The sequence below is a fragment of the Pipistrellus kuhlii genome, unplaced genomic scaffold, assembly GCF_014108245.1.
Source record: "Pipistrellus kuhlii isolate mPipKuh1 unplaced genomic scaffold, mPipKuh1.p scaffold_m20_p_2, whole genome shotgun sequence".
Classification (NCBI taxonomy): Eukaryota; Metazoa; Chordata; class Mammalia; order Chiroptera; family Vespertilionidae; genus Pipistrellus; species Pipistrellus kuhlii.
Window position 1 is genome coordinate 91659896 of NW_023425515.1, and position 19837 is coordinate 91679732.

The 19837-nt window shown below is 41.1% G+C and overlaps 2 protein-coding genes across 5 annotated transcripts in view; one reads left to right on the forward strand and one right to left on the reverse strand.

The window, feature by feature from the left end:
- Nucleotides 1-14267, forward strand: part of P2RY14 (purinergic receptor P2Y14) — a 71747-nt gene extending 57480 nt beyond the window's left edge. For all 3 annotated transcript variants that reach the window (XM_036443870.2, XM_045584087.1, XM_045584088.1), the window contains 2 exons: nt 9682-9780; nt 12505-14267. In XM_036443870.2, the coding sequence (XP_036299763.1) occupies nt 12528-13544 (1017 nt within the window). In that variant the 5' untranslated portion in view covers nt 9682-9780; nt 12505-12527 and the 3' untranslated portion in view covers nt 13545-14267. The remainder of the gene's footprint in view (nt 1-9681; nt 9781-12504) is intronic.
- The window catches only part of MED12L (mediator complex subunit 12L), a 353473-nt gene that overhangs the window by 199245 nt on the left and 134391 nt on the right, over nt 1-19837 (reverse strand). The gene's annotated exons all lie outside the window — the stretch shown is intronic.

The window sequence follows — 19837 nt, forward strand, 5'->3', positions numbered from 1 at the left end:
ATAAACTTTAGAAACCTAATGCCAAGCAGGGAAAAAAGACTACTCCTGGCAGCCTACATTCAACAAGAGTTGACAATGGAGTTTATATGCATATGAATTAGTCATTTGTTTTAAAAGGAAGACAGACAAATGGAAGGACAGTGGGGAAGTGCTCTAGCTCTCAAATCAGTGCTGAGTTCTTTTTTTTTTTTAATTGAGAGAGAGAGAGAGAACCCACAACCTGAGCATGTGCCCTGGCTGGGAATTGAACCTTTTGGTGTACAGGATGATGCTCCAAGCAACTGAGCCACACTGACCAAAGTGGTACTGCATTTTTTGTTGTTGTTGTGCTTCAGCTTATGCTACATAAATTATTTTCAAAGTATCAAATTTTCCGTTAGAAAGAGGATTTTAGCCAAAACAGGTCTGGCTCAGTGGATAGAGCTTTGGCCTGTGGACTGAAGGGCCCCAGGTTCGATTCCGGTTAGGGGCATGTACCTTGGTTGCAGGTGCATTCCCAGTGAAGGGTGTGCAGGGAGCGGCTGATGGATGATTCTCTCTCATTGATGTTTCTAACTCTCTATCCCTCTCTCTTCCTCTCTGTAAAAAGTCAATAAAATATTTTTTTCTAAAGAGGATTTTAGATAGCAATTAGCATTGTCTGTGCCCAGCACAAGGCCAAGTTCCCATGGATAGCAGTTCATGAAATGTAAAGAAAGGAAGAGGACACAGGGCAGCTCAAAGTGAGACAATACAAACCTGGCTGAGTGGGAGCCCTTCCCTGTGGAGGTGAAGCAACCTGGCTCCTCCAATCCCAAGTGTGAGTGACCCAACTCACAAATGGGGGTACAAGGTGGGGAGGAAGGAGATGAGGCTGTTGGAAGCCAGAAGCCAGAGCCTCTAAGCTGCAAGAAGGCTGCCTGATAACAGGTATCAAGGGAATACTTGACAGATGAAAGGAGTTTTATACATGATGGTTTGAACAATGTTCTACACAAACAGACGTTATTTAGAAAAATAGAAAAAAAGAGTAATGGCCAAAAATAGAATAGGAAATACCTACTTAAGGACATCAGAGGTGATTAAGAAAAGAAGGGCAGCTCAGAACTCTGAGTGAAAGCTATGCATTTGGAACCCTCCCTCAAAACTAATGCATATACACATCACACACATATACCCTTATGTACACATATGTATGCATAATACTGAAACATATCAGCAAAGAAATACATGTCTACACAAGTACATATACTTTCTTTTACTGAACCATTTTGAAAATAAGTTGCAGACAATGTTGACTCTCCTCTCTCTCTCTTTCTCTTTCTCTCTCTCTCTCTCCTCTCTCTCTAAACAAAAAAAGAAAAGAAAAAGAAAAGGTGACTATAATTCTGTCATCTTCCTGTGCTTCCCAGCTGGCATTCTGTAAAGAACGTCCTCCCCTCTGCTTCTTCCCCTCCTGTTTTTAAACGCATGTTTTTAGTATCACTATCAACTTTTTGAATTTGATTTGTTTTTCAAAGCATTTCCATCTATTACTATTGTATAACTCTTGTGGATATCCAAATTGTCAGGTTAGAAGTGCCAAAAGTCCTTTTTTTATATTGCCCCATTGGTTTGCAGCACTTCCTTGCTTTTGCTCACAAGGTATCTCACATCACCTTATATTTTCCTCAGCCTGATTTCAGATTAGTTATTTCTCCATGGAAACCCTGGTTCCTTTTAATGGGAAGTGATACTTAGAAACAGAATGAGCAAAATGAGACGGGGGATCACTTCTCCACCTACAGAGGGTTCTTACTTTTATTATTTTAAGGATGGAAATGGTTTGAGAAATTTATAAATGCTGACATGCCATGACTTGTAGACTACAGGTTTCTAATGTTTTATTAAGGACTGTGCAGGTTACACCTGGAAGACAAATAGCCACTGGACAGAGAGAGACACTGAAAATACAAAAAAAAAAAAAAAAAAAAAAAAGTAATAATGGAAGGAAAAAGATGAGAAGAAAGCTGGTGTAGGCTATATTAAAAAAAAAAAAAAAAAAAAAAAAAAAAAAAAAAAAAAAAAAAAAAAAAAAAAAAAAAAAAAAAAAAAAAAAAAAAAAAAAAAAAAAAAAAAAAAAAAAAAAAAAGTATGGAGTGAAACAAAACTGGTCCTGGTCGGAGGCAGCGATGAGCACAGCACTGCAGTGCCCGAGCCAGCGGACAGGAGTGCTGGTTACTCTCAGACACTGACAAACAGATATTGCACCTGAAGCAATAATGAAATGGCATCTAACAGCTCCCTTGGAAGAGCTATTACAAGGTGCTTGACTGACATTGAAATCCTTTGAAAAAGCGAAACACAGCTGACCCTGGAACAACGTGGGCATTAGGAGTGCCAGCCCCCATGCAGGTGACAACCTGTAAATGACTCCTGGCTCCCTAACAGCTATAGCTGGTCCCTTACTCTGCAGTTCAGCCAACTACAGATCAAAAACTGTGTTTCAATCAATCCGTGGCTGGAAAACCATGTCGTGAATATGAAATTATTGTTGTACATGGTGGATGATTGAATCCAGGCATGTGATACCTTCAGATACAAAGGGTCGACTGTATTTATTGAAAAGAATCTGCAAGTGACCATGTCAAATGGAATTATCTAAAAAGAAAAAAAAAAAGAAAGAAAAAGAAAAAGAAATGTACATTCAACCCAACTTGTGGGCTCCGATTCATAAAAAGCACAGCTCCTTCATTTTACATGCAATCCGAGCACCACTTTTAGGCTGCACAAAAGCACATCTTTTGAATTTAAGTCCTACTCATTTTAAAATGAATACACTTGCTTTGTTGTCACATACTGTGTCTAACAAAATAAAAATTCATTTAAAGAACTGCCCAATTTATAAGTTATAATCACTATACTTTATTAAAATAAAAGGTTACTGAGTCCTCCAACAGGTAGAAAATACAAAATAATTTAGGTTTAAAGTGTGTGGGAATCACTTATCTGCTATATTCCCATTCTCACCTCAAATCTTACATACTTATATTACTTTCCTTTGGCTACATAAGCCTGAATCTAGAACAAACATACAGGTGGTTGATATTTAGCTAAGTAGTTAAAGCTGTTGGTTTCTCAGAAATGAAAATCTTTCCCACCCCCACAGCAAATGGACATGCATTAATGCTCTGAGCCCCAAGATCTGGAGAGCTGAGTACTGCATGCTCAAATGGGAAATGCAAACACCATCCCAGTGAGGCAAAAAGAGGTCAGAGACTCATTTCCTTGCTTGGCCCCAGGGAATAGAACCACGTATTCCAAACAAGTGCTGAGAAAGAACAGGCTGGAAAAAGTCAGCAATTCAAGGGCTCAATCTAATTCCAGACCAAGGAATCAGTTCCCAAAGCTCTGAAGTTGAAATTTTCATAGATCTACACCCCTCTCACCAAAGGCACAGGCTTGTATGGAATTGATGAATATGAGCATAAAGTCCTCTGGACTTCACACGTACTCCCGACAGCTGAGAGGACCCAGAACAGAGGGACCATAAGAAGCACAGCCCCCTCACCTCCCTCATGTGAGTCAGACAGCCCAAGGAGGTTTAAAGGCGGGAAGAGACTCAGGCTCTGCAGCCCTGAATCACAGTGCAAATCAATGTGGACAACTAGGGGACTGTGAACAAAATAATTTAGGTTTAAAGTGTGTAGAAATCACTTCTCTGCTATATTGCCACTCCCACCTCAAAGTCCTAGATATTTATATTATTTACTAGAGGCCTGCTGCACGTAGAGATTCAGGCAATAGGCCTTTCTTCCCTTGGCTTCCAGCACTGGTTTTCCTCCGGTACCCAGGCCCCAGGTCTTCACTCCAGCAGGAGTCTTCATCTTCGATGCAGCTGGAATGCTACTTCTGTAGATAACTTCGCGCCCCCACCTGCTACCCTGGCACTCCCTCTCATAGCAGGCGTCCTGCCCCACCTGGCTACTCCATGCCTGGAGCAACTGGGTGGCTGCCATCTTTGTCCTTCTAATTTGCATATTCCCTCCTAATTGGCTGGTGGGCATAGTGGAGTGATTGTCAATATGCATGTTTCTTTTTTATTAGTGTAGACTAGAGGCCTAGCCCACTATATCAAATGAGACCCAGACCCACCATGCTGGCAGCACCCAGACTGACCCCCACCGTGCTGGGTGGGACATGGGACCCAGGGTCAGGTCCCTGCCCATCTGCACATGTGCCTCGTTGCACACACAGCCTCCTGGTAACCAATCTTTTGTTGTGATACCATCACACCATCATGGCCAACGGGTTCTTATAATAGAGTTATTATTGGCCCCAGGGAAGTATGGCAGACTGAGAGTCCCAGAAACATCTGATCATTCTGTTGCTATCTGAGCCACTCACTCAACCCCCAGTGTTACTCTGAGTATACACTGACAGGCACCAGGGATGTGATTCTTATAGGAGCAGAGCCCTGTGACATAGCAAGCACTATCCCCTCATTTTAGAGAAGTAAAACTGAAGCACAGACACAGTAACCATCCTGGTATCACAGGTAGTAAGAAACTGAGCCACAGTCTATCCAAGGTTCACTGCAAGCAACATTATCGTGCACTGGCTGCCCATTACTCCAATCAGCAGTCAAGAAAGCTTACTTCACATTGCAAAGCCAAAACATAAGAATTACTCACTGTTGATAAGTTATTCAATATCCAGTTAAGTTTTAGCACCAACAAAAGAGCTGACTAAACTCTCTTCCTATATCAAAATGATATCAAATCCACCTACCATTAAGTTCCAATAGATCTCAACTTGCGAACATTTCGAATTGTCTGGAGAGTTCTTTGATTCGGATCACAGGGTTCTGCTGCCACCTAATGGACAAAGCCGGGATGCAGCTAACCAATGCACAGGACAGTTTGCTCACAAAGAACTGAACAAAAAAATGTCAACAATGCCAAGGTTGTGAAACCCTGGGCTATACCAAAAATTGTACACAAAACGATCCTAACACTCCAGATGGTACGGAGGCTGGTGATGGGGGGCCATTTTCATGGCCCTAAAAATTTGGTACCTGCGCCACACCTTGCCCTCTTCCAGGAGCTCCCATGATGCACCTGTACAATCACAAGAAATGAGATGGATCCAAGTTCTTAAATGTGCTGGTCTTATGCCTTGCTTCGAATTCTAAAAGTGTTTTAGGGGAAGGGGTTGGAATTAAAAGTTAAGACTCAGTTTGGGCATTATCAGCTTTTAGCCATTAACCATTATTCTGCCCATTATCACGCATAATCAAAAAATGGCTCTGATTGTAGCAACAACTCAGGCTTTTGACCTTTGTGAGTTTTAGAGTCTGAATAGGAGGGCCCAGGAAGGATCTGGCAGTCAAAATAAAGTCAATCTTATGCTTTGGTAAAGAGGAATCTCCTAGGTGCTGCAATTCAGTTTAACAAACACATGGAGATACTTCTAATATAAGAATTAGCACAGTTTCTCAAAGTATGTGACAATATCATTCATCCAATTTTAAGTTAAATTCAAGCATGTTTGTCACCGACCTAGACTCTAACTGAAGGGGAAATTAATGGGCCAAGGTGGCTAGGAGTCAGGAAAATCAAGTCAGATCTGATTGAGAATTAATTCACGAAAGTGAGCAGCAGCAGCAAGCAGAGACAGTCCCACTCCAGGGCCCAGGGAACCAGTGTACATGCACCCAACCCCCTGCAGCAGCTCTGGGTTCCAGCTGCAGGCTCCACCCCTACAGGTTAATGTCATTTGTTCTCAACTCCACTATGAACATCAATGCAGGACATAGAAAGCTGAGTCAAAATCAAAAGTCAGAATCACATTTCTACTTTCAGAAAATGGCAAATAAAAGGGAGGTTCTCCACGATGTGGCACCTGGAGACTAACTGGAGCGAAGGAAGGAATCCACTCCTGTAGCCACTGAGAACCCTGATCAAAAGCAGGTCACACACATTCACAAACTCCCACACACTCACAAACTCCCGCGCACACTTGCATCTTCTCTTTAAAAAAAAATAGGGTCTAAGTGACTCCTAAAGGCAAGACTGCAGAAGACTGCTGAAGGGCCTGTGTACAAGCTCAGACTCATCAACAAGCACAAAATATGCTGCCCACACAACCCCTCTGGCCTAGAGCTGAACAGACCTGAGTTTGAAGCTTGTCTAGTCATGTTTTAACTGCCCAATTTGCTTTGGGTAAGTTACTTGGCATTCTAAGCATCAGTGTGCTCATTTGCATGATAGAGGAAATAAAAACTCACTGGCAAGACTCTACTATATTAACCCAAAGTTTGGGCAGTCCATGTCCCCCTGCTATGCCATCACCTCAAGTGTCTTGGTGAATGTACCTAGTGGTTCTCTCTGCCCAAAACTCCCCATTTTTCCCACTTTGCCTGACTAAATGGAGGGAGCACACTGTCCACACTCATTGTCACGTGCTCTCACCATTTCTGAAGCTGGCTGGTGCTATTGCTGTGCCCCTTCTGCTTCTGTGCTGCCACCTCCCATGAAGTGGCACTCTGGCTGCAGCCCCTGCTGCAGCCAGAGTGCCACTTCATTCAGCCTCCTCCTAGACTGTGACCTTCCTGAGAGGTCGCTTGGCCAATGGATTTCCACAGTGCCTGGCAAACATGTTCTGATAAGCAAATGAACAGAAGGTCCTGGCAAAGGAAGAAAATTGCGAACATGCAAAAGCCAAAGGTTACAATGCATCTTAAGAACACAAGAGTTCAACAAGGGGAAATCAATACCATCAAGTGCTACAGAGAGGTCAGGAAAAATAACTGGGAAATGAAGGATAAATTATAAGTGACGTCCCTATGGAAACTGTGAGTGTCAAACATTCAATATTCAGGGAAATGAAGGAATAATAGGTTTATTCTTTCAAGTGAAGGAGAGTGAGTTTCCCCGGCTGAGCTAGAGGTAGTGGAGACCAGAAGCCATGAGGAGAGCAGAAAGAGCCAGACAGCCACTGTGAGAAACTAGTAAGGAGCAAGTGGAAACAGCTTTATAAGAAGCCAGAGGAGCCGGGACCGGTTTGGCTCAATGGATAGAGCGTCGGCTTGGGGACTGAAGGGACCCGGGTTCGATTCCGGTCAAGGGCATGTACCTTGGTTGCGGGCATATCCCCAGTAGGGGGTGTGCAAGAGGCAGCTGATTGATGACTCTCTCTCATCGATGTTTCTAACTCTCTATCTCTCTCCCTTCCTCTCTGTATAAAATCAATAAAATATATTTTAAAAAAAAGAAGCCAGAGGAACTGTCAGTTACAAAGAAAAATATAGTGACTTCCATGAAATAAACTGGCATGCTTGTAATGACTTCCTCTTAACAGAGGTCATGGACCTAGAGGCAAAGAACATTATTTATCAACCCACAAGGACACTGGGGAGAGAGGCAAGACCAAGAATCAAGACATAAGAAATTCTAAAATATCCAATGACCTTGGAATAAGAAAGGCCAGGAGGATGATGACATACTTAAAATTAAAACAATTGAATAGTGTAAAAGATTTTTAAAGATAAAATGTAAGATATTTATGACATGATCTCACTCATATGTAGGATATAATGATTAACATAATTTGATGAACAATAATAGATCCAGAGACAAATGGTAGGGGAGGAGGGGTTAGAGAGCAGCCAAAGAACTTGTAAGCATGCATATTACCATAACCAATGGACACAGACACTGGTGCGGTGGGGGCTTGCCCACTGCTTTAGACAATTTTATATATATATATATATATATATATATATATATATAACATTTAATACTAAGATATTAAATATGTCAAAACTGACAATGCAGTTCATACAGAAATCCCTTCATTCTAATCATTCCAACTATTCTGGAAACCATCATATACTAGCACAAAAAAGGGAAGTAAAGAGAATACAATTAGAACAAGGGAGATAAAACCAGCAGTGATAAGAAAATGGCTTTAGTGCATTCAGCAATATACACAATGATTACACACACCTCTACTATTTTCTAGCGTTATAAGATTCATCTGGAGACAAGTACAAAAAGATCAGGGCCATCAGTTAAAGCTTTTTATGCTTGGACTTGGAATGGCAAGAGGTAGGAGAAGAAACCAGACTGTCACTTCTTAAGAATGGAACAAAAGACAGGAAGATAGATGCTCATCAGAGGTGGGCACTGAGTAAAGGATGACTTAAAAGCAATTCATTCTCCACATACATTTCTTTCTAATTATGAAATATTTCAAATATAAAAAATAAAAGTGCAGAAACTAATGTTTGTAAAACCAATGTACCAAAACACCCAGTGTTAACTGATAATATATTTAGCCATGATGGTTTCCAAATTTAAGAGGTGAAATACCAGAAATATAGCAAAAGCCCAACCAACCTACACCAACCTTCTCCCCCTTCCTCCCAGGACTAAGCGCTGCCATGAGGATAGAACACCTCATCCTGACCAGACCATGCTCAGCACCACTGAGGAACACATGTAATGTTGCTCCACAAGGAACATCATCCCTTTTTTTTCCTAAAGAGAACTTCATGACCTTTCAGGAATATTACAGGAAATTAAATTTTCTTTATCAGTTATTCTCAAATAGATGTCTATAAAATGCATAATTACATTTCCAGGAGACCATGCAAATGAGTTACTAATGATGAAATCTGAATGAACAGACTAAGGAAGATCCTAGATTTCAGGGCTGCCTACATTGTAATTGATTCCTATCTGGAGTCTTAACTACAGAAAAGAAAAACAAGGTGTTTTTTGTTGTTGTTTTTTTACTGAACTCACCAAATATTTATTAAATGTCCCCTGTGTACAGGGTCTGAAAAACACACACAAAACATGTGGTCGTTGGGCCAACATCACACCCAACTATAGACCTATGGGATCTGAGTGTTCATTTCCAGGAGATCCCCAAGTAAGGTGTGTGCACAGTGGGGTTTGAGAAGAGCTGGTTAAGAAGGTGACAACCTCGACCAAACTTATCCTTTCCCTGCCAGACAATGTGCTTTCTGATGTTATGTCTGTTCACATCCCTCTCCTCAGACCGGCGGTCATCAACCAGTGTCAGTGTGGGCCCCTCAGGACACTCGGCAACATTTGGAGACATCTTATTACAAATTCTATCTGGGACAAGCATGTCAAACTTGTGGCCAGCAGGCCACGTGCCTTCTGTTTAAATGAGGCCATGTGGCCTGTGGGCCATGAGTTTGACATGTTTGATGTAAGAGATAAAACCCAGGGATGCTGCTAAACACCTTACAATGTGGAGGATAAGGCCAGTGGTCCACAACAAATAACTACCTGGCCAAGATGTCAATAGTGTGAAGGTTTAAAAAAAATCCTGTCTATGATTTCCTGGCTAAAATGGTCAATTGTTAACTTTAGTAATTCACTGAGCTGATTTGAGCATCTGCTTCCATGAGGAAGAGGGGAGAGAAAATAAACTAATTATTAAAAATACTTTATGTCCAACAATCTCAAGAGTTTGTAAGTTTTCCACAGGAGTTCACACCAAATCAACAATCACTAATATTGACAGCCAAGACCAGTATAGAAAAACAACAAATGAACATGTTAAAATATTGCACGATTTTACAAGATGAATTTTAAAAGTATTTACACTGCTACCATACATACTTCTCCAATAAAAACACTCTGATGTTCATTTAACTTAATTCATTTTTCTTCTACAACATAGGATCATCTATAAAGAAATACTTTGGCCACTTCAAGATGACAAGCATTCACTGAAAATTATTTCATTGAAAAGAAACTTCATACAAAAAAAATTTTTAAGGTAATTGAAAAAACTTTCTAGTATTATCACAAGGTTTAATAACTTTATCAAAATATCATATTGTCCTTCTTCAGAGAAAGTAGAATTAAGGCACATAAGCAGAATGGTGGGAAATGGCCTGGATAAAAGAGAAAAATTGGTCACTGTAATTACTCAGAAGATGAGTAATAACCTGAGCATGTGTGGTTTTTTTCAATATATATTTATTGACTTCAGAAAGGAAGGGGGAGATAGAAACATCAATGATGATAAAGAATCATTGATTGGCTGCCTCCTGTACACCCTACACTGGGATCAAACTGCAACTGGGCATGTGCCATGGCTGAGAATCGAACCATGACCTCCTGGTTCATAGGTCGACGCTCAACCACTGAGCCACGCCAGCCAGGCTCAGCATGTTTTTATTCAGATGAATATATTTCTGGGGTGAGCACTGAGAAGGTACCGTCAATTAACATTTTTCTCTTTTATTAGTGTAGATGGGCTGGAGCAAGGAGTTTAGAAAAAGTAAGTCAAATGGGAGCATGGTTACCTGCGCCTCAGGCAGCCCTGGGCAGCTGGCACAACTGCCATCAAAGGCTTGCCTGCACCTCGAGCTGGCCCTGGGTGGCTGGGTAGAAACTATCCGAGGCTTGCCTGCACCTCGTGCCAGCTCTGGGGGGCTGGGGGACTGAGGGGACTGGACACCACCATCTTGTGGTTGCTGCCATCTTTACGGGTATGGCAGTCAATTAGCATATTACTTTCTTATTGGCTGCAGGAGCTGCCATCTTTGAGGGTGGGGCACTCAATTAGCATATTCCCTCCTTATTGGCTGTGGACACCACCATCTTTGAGAGAGGGAAATCAATTAATATGTCCCTTCCTAATTGGCTGTGGGTGCCCCCATCTTTTGCAATGGTGTGAGGGTCAATTAGCATATTCCCTCTTTATTAGATAGGCTACTATGTATTCATTTATTTCACAAGTATTTTAACTACTTAACATTTTCAATATAATGGTAGGAATACAATGGTAAAACATGACATGGCCTCTCTCCTCTAAAGAAGCATACACAAAGAGAAGAACCAAAGAACAAAGGCCAAGAGCTGTGTTGTGACAGGAGAGAGGCACAGAACTCAGAGCACACAAGTGGTGCCCCACACCCAGGCACCCTCCAAGGCTTGGGTGGAAAGCCTCCTGAAGAAACTGATACTTAAGCTGAGGCCTCAAGGATGAAGGGAAGTTACCCACCAAGAAGGTATCAAAGGAGTTCCCACACAAATGAAAGTTTGTGCAAAGGTCCAAAATGAGAGAATTCATGGAGGAGTGGGAAGGTCCAGACAGCAGGGATTCACTGGAGGAGGAGGGGAGGCCATCAGACCAAGAAGGGAGCTCAGCATTAAAGAGCTAGAATTTCTTCCTGAGGACAGGATGTTGTTCTACATATGAGATGGGCAGTAAATATTTTCTTTGATGCATTAAATAGTCTTTGAAGGCAGTTCTAATCCTCCCTGTGCCCTGAAGCAGTATGGCTGACATAAGCAAAAACATGCAGGCGTCCCTAACACAGAAGGTTCTGGGTAATACCTACAACAATGGTATCCAATAAAAATATGATGCAAGCCACATATGGAATTTTAACTTTTCTAGAAGCCATATTAATAAAAAGTAAAATTAAGATTACTAATACATTGTAACAAAATATTTCTAAAATATTATTTCAAATGTGGTCAATATTAAAAATATTAAGATGTTTTACTTTTTTTCTGTGCAAAGTCTGTAAAATTCAGCATGCATTCTGTACTTGCTGTACATCTCAATCTGGACTGACCACAGTTCCAGTGTTCTGCATGTGGCCAGTGGCAGATTGGAAATGTACTTTGGAAGCATTTCTTAGAAAGTGTAAGGTACTTGCTTATTATTGTATTCCAATATATTTTTAAAAATGCAAATTGCCAAAACCGGTTTGGCTCAGTGGATACAGCGTTGGCCTGTGGACTAAAAGGTACCTTCATTGCGGGCACATCCCCAGTAGGGGGTTTGCAAGAGGCAGCTGATTGATGATTCTCTCTCATTGATGTTTTTAACTCTCTATTCCTCTCCCTTCCTCTCTGTAAAAAAAATCAAAAAAATATATTTTTTTAAATGCAAATCACTTTTTCAATGGGGGGGAGAGGGGGACAGAGAAAAGCTCACTTTTGAAAGGTACCCAGAGCCCCATATCAGGTACACCAGCTACAGTGGGTGTGTATGCTTGGCAGACACTGTGCTGTGTCCACAATATGTGCAGGGTACGCTGTCTAAAGAATAAGGTCTGTATCAACAGCTCTTATACCTAGTGAATTAACAAAGCTTTGAATTAAGCGAAGCAGAAACAGAATAGTTCTCTGCTTTCCATTTTATTACCTTTTGAGACTATATTTAAATGAGTATGTCCTAGAATTTTGGAGTTTTATAGGGAATCATTGTCATTTAGGGAAATGCTTAGGGTTCTCAGGCTGTCCTACTACATCCAATTTTTCTTTCCTGCCACCTGTGTTTGCCTTTTCAAAAAAAAAGGGGGGCGGGGCAGGGAAGAAGAAGGGGTGGGTGTCTAATATATTAAAAACAAACAAACAAAAAAAAACAAACTTAATTTCAAGAATGTGGTGGGTTTGATTAAATTCACTGCCTTTTGCCTTCTTATCTGGCAATTAACTTGGAAAGCCCTAAGTGCCCTGAATATTTCACTTCATTTTCCAGGCCTCTCCTTCGGAAATTACAAAATGTTGAATTCCACCACCTCTCGGCCTCCAGCAGAGTCCTGCTCCCAAAATCCCGTCATAACACAGCAAATCATCCCTGTGCTTTACCTGCTGGTCTTCATCGCGGGCGTGCTGCTCAATGGCGTGTCAGGCTGGGTCTTCTGCTACGTGCCCAACTCCAAGAGCTTCATCATCTATCTCAAGAACATTGTGGTTGCCGACTTCCTGATGAGCCTGACCTTCCCCTTCAAGATCCTCAGTGACTCGGGTCTGGGTCCCTGGCAGCTGGGCGTGTTCGTGTGCCGGGTGTCGGCCGTGCTCTTCTATGTCAACATGTACGCTGGCATTGTATTCTTTGGGCTCATCAGCTTCGACAGATACTACAAAATCGTGAAGCCTCTCCTGACTTCTTTCACCCAGTCGGTGACTTACAGCAAGCTCCTGGCAGTGACGGTGTGGCTGCTGATGCTCCTGCTCGCTATCCCCAACATCATCCTGACCAACCAGAGTGCTAAGGATGGCACACAGGTAAAATGCATGCAGCTTAAAAATGAACTGGGACTCAAGTGGCACAAGGCATCAAGCTACATCTTCGTGGGCATCTTCTGGATTGTGTTCCTTCTGCTAATCATTTTCTACACTGCCATCACAAGGAAAATCTTCCAGTCCCACATGAAGTCCCGAAAGAATTCCATTTCCGTCAAGAGGAAATCCAGCCGCAATATATTCAGCATCATGCTAGTATTCTTTGTCTGCTTTGTGCCTTACCACATTGCCAGAATCTCCTACACACAGAGCCAAACAGAAGGCTCTTTCAGCTGTCAATCCAAAGAAATCTTGTACTATGTGAAAGAATTCACTCTGATACTGTCAGCAGCAAATGTGTGCTTAGACCCTATTATTTATTTCTTTCTATGCCAGCCATTTAGAGAAATCTTATGTAAGAAATTGCACATCCCACTAAAAGCTCAGCATGACCTAGAAACTTCCCAAACCAGGAGGAGAAATATGATGCATGAAAGCACAGATACGCTGTGATTTCCTGCCTTTCAAATGAGGTCCCTGTGTGCATGTTTGTAACTTTCAGTTACACAAATGGAGGAGCAAATGGGGGAATGGCCGTGATAATAAGCACCATCACTAAGCATTACTCTCCAATTTAATACAATGATTAAAATACAAGTTTCCATGCTTTTGTGTGACATCAAAGAAAAAAAGAATATACTATACATTTTTCAATCATATCAAAATAGAACCCTAATCTGGTCAGTTAATACAGAATTTTAAGCAGCAAAGACAATAAGAAAATAAGCAGCAATCAATTATCAGGGGTGTGCTTCCTCTCCAAGTACAATAATTAAGTTAATAAGTTAGGGGCAGTTTTTCAGCAGGAACATCAAGACCAACTTAAAGGCAGGCAATAGCTAGAGCCTGTTGCAGTGAGGGAGCCAAGTTGTCTGATTTGAAGGAGAAAAAGAAGACACCCACTGATCTATCTCATGGCATTTCAAAGGAAAGTATATGTAAATTATGTACTTTGCAATAAAAAACATATTTTTTTCTGTTAGTATTTTGAGGATGATATAAATACCTTTTTAATAATGTCCTCTGTAGAGATGGGTTAAGCCACTTCATGAGCCTGGAGTTCTGGTATTAGAGTACTTTTAAAAGTGGGCTTGAGTCCTGGCTGGTTGGCTCAGTGGACAGAGTGTTGGCTTGAGGACTAAAGGATCTCAGATTCAATTCTGGTCAAGGGCACATGCCCAGGTTATGGGCTCCTTATGGGCTCCATCCCCAGTAGGGGCTGTGCAGGAGGCAGCCAGTCAATGATTCTCTCTCATCATTGATGTTTCTGTCTTTCTCCCTCTCCCTTTCCCTTCCTCTATGAAACCAATATATATAATATTATATTGTATTAAAAATTAAAAAGTGGGCTCAACCAAGGGAAGCTAGATATGGGCAGGTGCTGCCACGACTTCTCCTGTTCATGGCAGGGACAAAAAACAGGGTGCCTTGGAGAAAGATTCTCTCTCTCTCTTTGTCTCTCTCTCTCTCTCTCTCTCTCTCTCACTGGCCACATACATTCTTCCTTGGAGAGAGGGAGCAGTTTTCTTAGAAAGCAACTAGACTTGATAAAAAAAAAAAAAAAAAAAAAAAAATCTACAACGAATAATAATGACTGACAAGTTATACATAAAACAAAAATTTATTCATCCCATTTTCTGAAAAACAATGAATATGTGCAGATATGGACTACGGTTGCTGGCTTATGACTTATGAAAACAATCTTTCTTTGCTATTAACCAGCTACAAGACATTCAGCACATCTTTCCAATGTTCTTTTCAAAAGTTTTTTGTAAGTCACGTTTATATATATTACATTCTTTACTGTATATGTACTAATAAAGAAAAACTATTTTAAATAGTCTCATTTTTTTTTAAATAATCAAGACATGAAAAAAATATTACCAGATTTCCTCATAGTCAAGACATGGGGTAGTTTGTTTAAAGTGCTCAATTATGCATGTTAATAAAGTATTGCATATGCTCCGTCAGATTTTAGGCAAAACTCAGAAAGCACACCTTAAATTGAAGAAGAGATGCGAAGGATTTTATATCCTGTGCCCACTTTTTATCCTTGTAAAAGCTCCCTGCTCCCAACTCTGGGTCAAAAAAACACAATTGTCAATCTACTATAAGCATGCTAGCTAAAACTAATTTTGCTTTACTAGTTTGGCTAAATATATTTGCAAAAGAAATTGACTTAGTTTGTTTTTCATCCTTCCCATGGGTCAGGACAAATTACTAAAGGCCAGTGTTTGAAATGCCCCATTGGACATGGGCAAAAATGAAAGTCACAAAAAGAAGATGGGTAACACAAGGAGAATGCCTTTGTACCACTGTGCCAAAATAGATCATTGGTGTAAAAGGCAAGATTTCCCAAAAACAACATGCAATGCAGATAAGGATTCTGTGAAGCATGGTTGGGGAACAGTTAATACATCTTAGAAGTTTCAGGTCCAGGGCTACAACAGAAGGAAGCTGTAGAGCACTAGCAACAATGGTTCACTCCGACTCTGCGGCAGTCACCAGCACCAGTGCAGGCAGGCGGCAGGGAATGCACACTCCAGGCCCTTCTGTAGAGAAGGCTATCGTGAAGGTATTCAAGTGTCAGGCCGCCTGTGCAGTGTTTACACCCAGGTGCTGTGGTGGCAGGAAGGCAATGTAAGTTTGGTTGTAAGAAAATGGAAAATAGGGAATACTGAATATGATGGCGAGCCTGGCCAGTCAGTGGTTGAATGTCGACCCATACCCAGAGAGGTTGTTAGATGCCTGGGTTGAGGACTCGATCCCCACTGGGTGGTATCAGGAGGCAACCAATCTCTGTTTCTCCCTCATTTAAGTTTCTATCTCTATTTTCCCTCTCTTTTCCTCTCTCTCTAAAAGAAAAATCAATAAAAAACATAATTAAGAAAAAGAAAAAGAGATGATAATGTGCTAAGAGCTTGAGCCTCACCAAAAGGCCAGCAGGCACTTAGTTTCAGCCAATTGGGTCATGTGTTTTCAAGCCATACAATTTGAATTCCAAGACAGCATTGAAAAGAAAACATATGTGTGGATAGAATGATATACTGACAGCTGCTCTGCAACATTTTACATGCAGAAATCTAATAGAAAGGGACTCAGAAGTGGTTCTTGACTGAAACAAAAACGCCCCTTTAATAAGAATCCTCAAGTTTTCTTGAACTAAACTAAGGCTCTATGTTGATGTGTAATTGGTTCAACCACCTATACAAAAATACTCAAAAGCGTTTTTTATAAAAGAAACATTTGAGACAAGAATCAAGAAACAAAGAAATCACAGACATATAAAAAGGTTACACATGAAACCCACCCACAAAGATGCCCTCACCTTGCAACTGTCTTTTAAAAAATGTCATCATCAGCAATGCCCACTCGTTGGTTATCTCCTCAACTTCCACACTTTTTTCTCAGCAGTAAAAGCAAATTATTTTCCTTTGGAAAATTCACCTTTTCCTGTTCTTGGCCATATACAGTCCTGGAGCCCACCCTGTCCCTGACATCAGGGTGAGGCCGTAACTGATAACCAGTATGTCCAAGTCTACTGGCCACATGCTGAGAGGGAACAGGACCCAATATGAGAAAGTCCTAAATTCCTGAGAAATTCTCCAGAGGGCTTGCTGTCAACATGCAAAGTCCAGAGTGCTTCTTCCATCGGCCACCACAAAAGCAAAGATCACAGCTTTCTCTGAGTTGAAACTAACCTTGCACAAGATGGCCAGAGAAGTGTTACCAACCCAGCCCTGGTCCAGCGACCAAGGTCCTTCATCAGCCTCTACTAAGGCCGCTGCCACAACTGTGGACACTCAGCTAATAAATCTCTTCTATAGCATAAGTGGTATCATCATTGTATTTCTTTGTTACCTACAAATGAGTAAGACCTGGTATATTGGCTTAGCTAAAGAAGTAGTCCAGGAACTCTAGAAAACACCATACACCAGCTGTGCTTCCATCTGATGTGGTCTGTCCTTACCCACCCTGCATGTTCTAACTGGCACTGGAGAAAGAAGGAAAGTCAGTATATTTATTCATACAGATAATATCTGTAACACCAGGAGATTGCATCTTTACAATTACACACAAAACAGGTCATCCCCCTCCAAAACGCCTGGGGCTGTGCTCTGAGAAACAGCACTGTGAGGTGTGTGGTTGCAAGGGGGAACCACCACACCCAGTGCTCTTCAAAGGAAAACCACCATTTCCCCTGGTCACCTATTGTCTGCAAGCAGCCAATGGCACGCAGACTTCCATTTCATGACAAGAAATACCCCCAAAAAAATACTTCAACAAAATCTAGTTTCCTTTCTCACAAGCCACTCTGAAAAATGCTTCAATCATTTCATAGCACTGTTTATACAAAATGATTAAATATTGTATACTTTATCAGTAGTACATAGATTTTTTTAAACCTTATTGATAAACTAGCTGCAGAAAAGAAATAAAGTATTCCATAAAATAAGGTCTCCAGGTTGTTAAGGAATAGAAGCGGCTCCATTCCTATCTCCCCACCCCACAGGCTGAGGGAAAAGCGGGAGGCAGTGTTATAAAATGAGGCCCATCTCAACCACAACAGATATGAAAACTATTTTCACCAGTTATCTTTATTCAGTGCTGTGCGGACCAACAACGCAGGACTCTGGGTCAGGGTAATCCTGCTGTTCCAGCCCCTTGGATCCAGTACATCCAGGGAAGCCCAGAGCTACACTACTCCCTCTCCCTCCCAAATCGCAGTCACTGCTGAACTGCTAAACCCCCAAAGTGCATGACAAAGTCCCATGGGCTTATTCCCTATCACTCCATCCCTGGACATAAGACACCAAAAGATGGTTTTCATTATCTCCATATAAACCATCATATTACTTAAAAACAATTTCTTGATAATCTCTTTTCTACAGTAAATTGTAACTCACAGATTTTTCAAGCTATTAATTATCATGTTCCACTTTGGGCCCTTGGCTTTCTGAGAATACCAACTCTCTGACATCTCACTGAAATAAGGAATTAATCTTCATTTTGTTTCTAAAGTAAAAGCCAATTTCAGCCTGGTATCATTTTTTTAAAAACGTGCATTATATTATGTTTTATATTATTAAAGCATTTAGCTGAATAAAAAGCTATTTTTTATAATAAATGCAGTGTTTCCATCAATGTTGTTCAAAATAAGAGCATCTGAGGTGTTTACAAGTTTATATTCAGGTGTCCGGATGGTGACAGACAAAGCACTGAGGAATATTTAATATCTAACTGAGAGGAATAAAAAGCAATCTGTGCTACATAAAATAATGAAATGTCACTAAAAACACAGGAAGTCAACACACCAGATTCTCTCTTCTTCACACTTCCCTTCCCAGCACTGAACCTTGGTCGCTTCCCTCCCACTGCCGTGCATTTCCGATCCTCAAAGCCTCTCAGCTAACAGGACTGCAGTCTTCTTCTAAGTGGCATCTTGCCTTCCACATTCTCCCCTGACTCCACACATTCTATTATAACACCGCAGTGTTACCCACTGCTGAACTGACACACAATTTTCCTGAGCTCGCCCCTCTTATTGAAGCATCCAAGGCTGGCCAGGTTGGTCTAACATTTGGTCTCATCTCTGTCCTCACACAGATCCTGCTCAGATACTCCAACTGCCCAGAATGCCTGAGAGTCTGCAAACACACTTCACATTCACCAGTCATGCTCCCACTTTCCAGAAGCATCCCTTCATCCCACTGGGCATCTCCTGGATTCACAAGTTCTAACAGCCAGTAGCAGATTTGGATCACTGCAGGTTCTACATATTTTTGTCAACCCTTCTACATTGTAACCTTCTAAAAGTCACAAAAATATTCCCTAGGATGGGCGCTAAAGAGGCAGCCTGCAAATCAATAAATATTTGTTGTTGGAATTTTTCTTTACTTCATCAAAAAACAAAGGTTCACATGAAAAGAAAGGGAGAATTCCTCTAAAGAACCTACTCCTGGAAAAATTACAGAATTTGTGAAACTGAGAGTTCTGAGCTTTGAAAATGTGTTACTCATACTTCATTAAAAAGGGAGCCTAATGACACAAGTGGAAAAGAAAAAAATGAACTCAGTGACTAAAAACAAACAAGATAACCTTTAAAGGTTCTTTTTAAAGAATTTCCTTCCATTTATTTATTTTATAACCGTGGGTTAAAGAGCAGTTGCACCTCACAGCAGAAAGGCCAAATGGACTGTGTGCTGACCCCCAAACAGCACTGCACTGTCAATAAAAAGGCAGAAGAGCAAAAGGAGGGCAAGGAAAATGACAGGAATATGCTCAGCCATTCTTACAACCAACTTCACAGTCCAAGAACATGCAAAACATTTGCCTTCAAAACATTTCCAAATTTTTACTCCCTTTCATTATAAAGGTAACAAATGAAGGCAGAGCTTAAATCATGCAGACAAAGCAACATCTTGTAAGAGCTATAAACTCTGTCCAAAATGTCCTTCACTCACAAATTTGAAGATACTAGGGTCAGGAAAAAAAACTTTGGAGTGATCCAAGTGGGAAAGGGAATTACATGGCTTTAAAAAAAAATTTCAAAGCACAAACCAAAAGCACAAAAGTGGCTCCAAGGAGAAGGCTGATCACAGCCACACAAGCTGCTAGAGAGAAGTTTTGATCACCAGCATTCATTAACCAAGGATCATAAAAAGTGTCAGGATGTAAGTTACTGTTGAGAGTATCCTGACTTGCAAATTCCATGAGAAGAGTGGCAACAGTGGAATACTGATCAG